Source organism: Ceratina calcarata, unplaced genomic scaffold, assembly GCF_001652005.2.
Source record: "Ceratina calcarata isolate Rehan_Ccalc_2016 unplaced genomic scaffold, ASM165200v1 scaffold436.2, whole genome shotgun sequence".
NCBI lineage: Eukaryota > Metazoa > Arthropoda > Insecta > Hymenoptera > Apidae > Ceratina > Ceratina calcarata.
In genome coordinates, this window is record NW_017167384.1 from 21,826 (window position 1) to 29,554 (window position 7,729).

Below are 7,729 nucleotides of genomic sequence, written 5' to 3' on the forward strand. Positions count from 1 at the left end.
CCTTCAGATTTCGCGAAATTTTCGTTTTTTGCCCATAACTTCCAAACGAATGGACTTAGGGGAATGTTTGTAGGCTCATTTTGTAGAGGACGACGAGATCTACAATTTCCATGTAAAAGTTTCTTGCTAGCGTCAATAGTTAACGAGTAATTTGCAAAAAACTGTTTTTTCGTTTTTCGTTAATAACTCGTAAACTATTAATGCTAGCGACAAACTTTTACATGGAAATTATAGATCTCGTCGTCCTCTACAAGAAAGGTTCTATGCAATTTTCCCGTATCTCCAAGGGTTTAGGAGTTATTGAGGAAAAACGAAATTTTTTGCCAAAAGTTCGCCACTTCGACGCTGGGATGGTCGGATTTTGTCAACATCAATAAAATGCCAAATAATCATATGTAACTCGTTAAGTATCGAAGTTAGAAGACAAACAACTTGTATTTGAAGCATTTTTCGAAATTTTGAGAAAAAGAAATGTGTTTTTCTAAAGTACATAAACTTGTGGGATTAACTGTATAGCCAATACATCCTTAAATTCGTGACAAAGTATCTTTCATTACTCGGATCGACGTCTATTACCTAGACCTAGACTAAAGGAATTCAGTAAACCCTCACGCAATTGCTTACCGAGATCTCTATCTTTCTATACATTAAATATTCATTACTATTATAAATTAGTCGTATGAGCCATGAAATATTTATGATGATTTGAGTCTTCAACGGTCATTAATTTCGAATATTAGTCAGACTTTTTGATAGATGATAAGCAATTGGGAGTACATAGACTCGTATATCTTGATCTATGAGACGATAGATGGTAACACGTTAATGTAATTGAAACGGTCGTCTGAATGAAGACTAGCTGCCTGGTCGCAATTTTATTTTTCTGACAAATAAGCGGGCGGCGATAAAATAAATTGTCTTTTTGATTAATGGGGCTCATTTACCGCAGCCAAGCGAGTGGATATCTCGTAAATCAAACCTACGTATTTCGATATTCGCCAACGTGCAGACGAGGCGGACACGAATACACTAAAACTCGCGGAGCCCCACTTTCAAACTGCTGCTACGCTTACACGTATAAATGAAACTCGTGTTTCTATCCAGCGTGGCAGGCAAACTGGTAAATTGATAACCGAACTACTCTGGCAAACTGAATTTATGAAATCGAGCCGCGTCGGGGAGCGGAACAAGTACCCTAGCCAAGACATAATCGCGGTCGAATCATACCAAACTATGATAAATATATTGCACGACGTGTCGTGCCGTTCGATAAATTGTGAAACGCTACATAAATTAATAATATAAAAAGATCTGACAATGAGTATCAAGCGTCGAAGTGTCTCATCCACATATAAACGCACGCGGTGTAACAAAGAAATTTCTCAGAATTGTTGATACGGTCAAGCGTCGATTGGCTAAACGATTAATTTATTAGCGCAGACGAAGAATATTATTATTAGAACAATGATAAGGGTCGAGTAGTCGGGGGTGAGCAATTTGTAAAGCAATCAAGAAAGAAATCGTCCTTTTCTTCGTGACGGACAAAAGGGGTCGTGTCGGATGGGAATCGATATAGGGCAGGTAGGCGGTCGAAGGCATTTCAGCTCTCTCGGTGCGGCGGAGAGGGTGGACGGAGGATTTGTCGGGGTGGTTGAGCTGGCAGGGGAACCGGGTATCGATTCCAGGCTGCAAGAGGAGAAAGAACCCCTCCCGTCGCTCCGTGCCCTCTTCCCGGCCCACGCGCTACGGGTCACCGGGTCAAAGCTCACGGTCGGCTCACTGTTGCTTCTGCCTTTTCTTGTCACTATGTTTTGAGAGTACAATGTTCCAGCCCGGCCTCTCCGGTCGCGTTTCAAACGAAATAAAAAGGAACCCGTGACTGCGGCTTCTTTCGTTTAACGTGGAAATTCGACTACTCTTTGTACGACGATAATTAATCTACTGTTACTGTTCAGCCCTTCTTTGCCACGTACCATCACAAAATCGTCTTTAATACTCTTTACTTTCCATTTTCCGAACATCGTATATTAAAACCAACGGAATAGAACAGAAGTTACGATGCCAATCGCATAAACAAGGGCGAATAATCGTATAATATCGTATATGGAGAATGATTGAACCTGGGAACGCATCTAATTACTTAATGGACCGCGGCTTGACGTTCCTACTGATTAGTATGTGACCTTATCGGTCGGACGAAACAATCGTTCGGGTGTTACTTTAAAAAATTGCATTGAAAGTGAAGTTGGCACCTCCTTTCGATGGTTTCTAATCCATTAACGGGGTGACATGTTCGTAAGTATTTGAGGAGATAGAGCGTTCAATAAACGCGGTGTTCTTTAAATGAGAAATGAAATTGCTGTCTGGTTCTATTTGAATTGAACGCACGATAATAAAGTGGGAGATCGTGGGAATCCGAGGTACGGTTTCCGTTTGGAGCGAGTGATCACGAATTAGTATAAAACGGTGAAGAGTAACGAGACGAATGAGAGACGGAAGAAAATAGGGAGTCGTTATGGTTCAGAGAGATATACCGATGGTGCTTGAAAAGCTCATACTTAGGACTGATTGTTCTTCTGGTGATTGCATCCCACTCGGTATCATCCCATCCCCTCTCACTCTCTCTCCCCATCTTTCTCTCTTGCTCTCTTTCATCACCGCTTTCCGACCACGTTCTTTCTTTTTGCCATCTCGAATGCCCGATAACTGATATTTCGGGAACGTTTCCAATCTTTCACAATCGTGGATAATAGTCGGTCGGTTCGTTTGCTCGTCCGGTCACTAGTTTTTCCTGGCCACCGACTTAACAATTTTCTTACGACAGAACGCTAACGAATCTGATAAGAGTAAAACGCACATACAAAATTGCATTAAAACCTGAACTTTTAATATCGAACTTGATTAGATCGATTTCAATATTTAGATTAATTTCTATTTGAAACGCGTAGGAATATTTATATTGACTTACGAAAAGGAGTTTAATATCGTCAGAAATTATAGTGAAAATGTTAAAAATGATGTCGAGTCTGGTTCGTAATACTGGAGTAGGTAACAATTCTATTTAGCTGTAGGTAGTAGGTACGTAGTATAGATATATATACAATCCTCTTGCATTCTCTCAAGCTTTCGGCGCATACAATTTCTATTTCGCTACGTCAAGATCGGACAATTCTCATCCATACATTATCAACAGTTATGAAGTCACAACGAGCTCACCCACTTTCTCGTATAGCTTAAGAATGGTGCAAATCAATTCATTGCTCATTAAATAGTATTTACTATTTACTGAACAGAACTCACAACTTAAAGCCACTTATACCAAAGAACAAACTAATCAATGATTTAAACGAGCGAGCTGTACTATTCCCTTGACGAAGAGCTCACCTACTAGGCGTTTTAAGAACGAACAAATTAATCCATTTCTCGTTAAACGATATTCATTGTACCGAACGAAACTGAGTCCCATTTATATTGGAGAACAAACTGATCAATGGGTTCTTAAAACTGCGAGCCGTACAATTCGTGGAGGAGGAGGGATGATCTGTAGCAATTCTCATTTGGCAATGGAGTTAGGAATCGGTTCGATATTACAGCGGATATCGAAAGCCGGCGAGCGAGAGAAACCAGTAAATTACAATCGTCGAGTATTGTAAAGCCTCGTTGTCGGGTGATCCTTGAATATTCGTTATCGTTTCGACAGGAGCCAGGCTCGAGCTCCAGGGACGACCGAACGAACGTTTCTGGAGTGGTGTGCACTCGAGTATAATTAGATGTCCCAGTTTACACGGCATCTCATTATGGAATCCATTCTGCCAGCCACAAAAGCTACGATACGTGCTTACATCGGCTCGCCTTCCGTTCTCCACCCACTCGATAATAAGCTCGCCGCCTTATCGAAATTAACCATCTGCCTCGCCAGCCTGCGCTTCGCCGCCGTTCCTTGTGTTCTAATAGACGCCGATTCGTCTTGATCTAGGTACTACCCCGTTCGGATCTAGCGAACATCGAGCTCATCGATCATTCGTTAATTTACGATCGGTTCCAACGTACATTCTGCCATCATGCACCCTGCCACGTTGGAGTAAAACAAAGTCTACGCTGAGCAAATATCTCATATGTCTATCATTGAAAATGATCACTCTCGCTTTCATTTATGTGTCTATGTTTTCTATGTAAGCCTATTAAAAAATTCTCATAAACCTGACAAGATCTATGAAACGAATCGACTGTCGAAAGAGATAAAATTGTGCCACTGAAGTATCGTCGAAGATTGGATTTTTGTGTATTAACTTTAACTTTATTAACAGGTAGAACCCTTTTTGCTACATAAATAATAGTAATTAATACAAAAAATAGAATGAAATAAATAAAAAGAATAATAGGATAAAACATCGGAGTAATAATAATAAATTAATAAAAGTAGTAATAATAAATTCACGTTATTTTGACTATACAGTATCCGTAAATATTCATACGTGCTCTCTGGTTTTGCTATGTAGCTACTCGCGTTAAATTTATTTGCAAAATTCTAAACATGTGTCACTATTTTAATTTATAGCCTGAACAACCTTAAAGTGTTCGCTGAAAGAAACGAGGGAAGAGCACTCTGGTTCTTCGATTTAATTATTCTGCAAGGATAGAAGAGGAAAGATTCTATAATACGTAAGGTATTATCTAGCAAAGAGGCTCGCCGCGGACTACTGGTGTAATTAGTAGTTCACACTTGACCCATTAAAAAAAAAAAAAAACGTGTCCATTCGCTTGCCGCGAGGGCCATTGTCACAGCCAGGGTCATCAAAATAATCAGCTGCAATCAGTCGTTCTCGTCGTTGAACTAAATTCGATATCCATCGACGGGTCAGCAATTCCAATTAATATCATTTCAAATCCATTGTTTCACATCGTTACGTCGAGTTTCGTTTTTCTCTCGCGGGCAATGAAAATTCGTGAAAATCTGATTTTAATTCAACGCTACTCCCGTGAAATTCGATGTCTCCTAAACGCTAATTAATTAACCGCACGGTAAAGATAAACGAATAATTCATTTACATTTCCAGTTAAAAACTGAACACACTATTTAAAACTGAACAGCATCTTATTTTTCGACTAATTAATTACGTAAATGATGTTCAGAGCATCGGAGGGAATTGTTACTATATTTCATTTCTTGAGAAACATAATAAATCCAATTAATTTTGCACGATTATTAATTACGAAATTGTTGAATATTCGACGGGAGATGAAACGGGAAGGGAAAGAATGTTCACGCATGCGGTAGGACAAAGGTCAAGCCTGATATAGGTCGACCTATGGTACCGGGCTCCATTATACGGAAGAGTTTCAATGCTTCCTGCATTTTTCCTTAGTCGAGGGATGGATAGTCGAATTGAATTCGGCCGCCTTAAAGTAGCTCAAGGCTCGCGTTAAGAACGCAGTGTTGTACGCCTGGACCATTCGTTTATGCAAAAATGTGTACATTATTTTGACCGGACGACGAGCCGGGCAAAATTTCCACAAAGATTCCGCGGAAAATAATAGCCTGGCCTGAAGCACCGCCGCGGTGATACAGAAGAAAGACGGAAAGGAATAAAAGAATAACGATGAGAAAAGGTACTCGGGCTACTTTGTGTGTACCTGCTGCAGGATTTATCGTGCTGCCGTTTTTCTTACAGTTTTTCGCTGTTCCCCGCCGCGACTTGGGCACAAAATTTTGTTTTAACCGAGTTGAACGGTCGAAATAAAGTTCCCGGGGAAATACAATTTTCCCTGCTTCCCGAGGAACCTTCAACGGATCACGATTTAATTCTCTTACGGTATCGTCCTCTTTCTTCGAGGACAAAAGGGAATCGTTACAAAATTTTCTGCTACATTCTGGCTAATTATAATTTTTTATTGAATAAACAATTTATTTTTATATGAAATATTATATTATATGTAACATATAATTCTTTATTGAGACGATTCGAGTCTACCTAGAAGTTTGGGAGGTATGGAGATTATTATGGAGATCCTAACGGAAAAGTTCGTGTTAGATGCATGGTCGTTTTTAATGTCCACGAGGCAAGGTCGCGTGTAGAATCCATGAGAGGAATAAGAGATGAAATTCTACGAGACGAATTTAGACCGCGGCCTTCGGTACGGATTCACCTCAATGTAGTCATAGAAATTCGATTAGCTCAACGTTCGATTCATCGAGACCATTATTTTAATCACGTTTTTCGTCCGGGCCTAACAGCCAAGTTAATTCAATCCGTGGTTCATTCGAACAAGAATTAAATTATACGTGTAGGATTAATTTAACAAAGCAAGCCCGACGATATTTGACTCCGCGGAAAGAGGATTTCCATTTAATTAATTGTATTTATTAATCGGAACAGATTTTAATTCTAAGCGAGTTTCTAGACCGGATGAAATATTTACGTCGTTCCCGGTGCATTTTCATTTCGTTTCCAGGAACGGCCGATTCTTTTCCCAGTGAATGGCAGTAAGAAGGGAAAATTGCAGGAATTACCCTGTGAAAAATAATTCGGGCGATGAAAGCGTCGACGGAATAACGAGGCGACGTAGCGAGAAAACAAGTTTCGTAACGGAGAGCATATATTCCACAGCTCGTTTCCGAAATTTCTTTGGTGGTCTGGCGAGCGTCAAGGCCTCGAGCGTAAACAATTCGATTAGGTCAAGATTCACTTGGCCGATTTTATCGTGCGAAAAAAGAATCCTATCTAAACCTCTGGGGACTCTTAACACCCAATTTCCATAATCTATCTATCACAAATTTCGCTTAAATCGAGCTCCACGTATCTTCTCAGCATCAGAACTACCGAAGATTAAAAGGCACTTTTATTCATGCCAAGGGAACTAAAATTGGAACGAAATATTTCCAAATTATGAAGAATTTTCAAACATGTAAGAAATATATGATATTTCTGCTTTTTAATATGAATTCTGGTTTTTGCTAGAGTTAATTAAAAAGGTTTACCTCTGTCAATGGACGCGGGGGTCGGCATCGATGCGACGAGAGAGTGGATATCAGTGGCAGTGATATCGTAGACTCGGACGAGTCTCCTTGTCGACTTCCTCCTCCTCCTCCTCCTCTTCTTCTTCTTCTTCCTCTTCTTCCTCGTCCTCCTCGTCTTCGTCTTCAGGACGAGGCACGGATCTAGTGGTCATCTCCGTCTTACCCACGGCCGCGAGTTCATCCTTACCACGCCCGATATCGCCTACCTACCTTAAAAATCATAATTGAAACGTATGATGAGATCGTCGCTCGAAATCCAAGCAAATGCGTTCAGAAGTCTTAGGACACTTCCAAGGGATTATTATTTATCAAAGAGTCTGAGAGATATTAAAAATGAGCAAAGATCAGAATCACGTTTTGAAAGAGTATAAATTATACCACGATGAACAGGTTCAATAAAATCGTACTTGGAATGAAGGGATATCCGAGGCTCCACAAAAGTTTCTATCAAACGAAATAAAAAAAGAGATCTCCCTTTGATTGAAATATCACTTAATCTGTTCATTCATATTCATCGAAGATTTCATTCACTAAATGTTTCGCAATATGCCTTAAGGATGTATTGGCTATACAATCAACTACAAAAGTTTATGTACTTTAGAAAAATGCATTTCCCATAATTAAAAAGAAATCAGACGTCGGAAGAACAATGCTAATAATAAATAGGTACGTGCTAAAAAGTATAGAAGGAAATATTCAATTAATTAATGA

General features: G+C 39.7%; 1 protein-coding gene across 4 annotated transcripts in view; it reads right to left on the bottom strand.

Moving 5' to 3' along the window:
• The window catches only part of LOC108627058 (uncharacterized), a 21,217-nt gene that overhangs the window by 7,711 nt on the left and 5,777 nt on the right, over positions 1 to 7,729 (bottom strand). For 3 of the 4 annotated variants that reach the window (XM_018028097.2, XM_018028095.2, XM_026815230.1), the window contains one exon: positions 6,980 to 7,228. In XM_018028097.2, the coding sequence (XP_017883586.1) occupies positions 6,980 to 7,007 (28 nt within the window). In that variant the 5' untranslated portion in view covers positions 7,008 to 7,228. The remainder of the gene's footprint in view (positions 1 to 6,979; positions 7,229 to 7,729) is intronic. The other variant, XM_018028096.2, reaches the window with a different exon arrangement.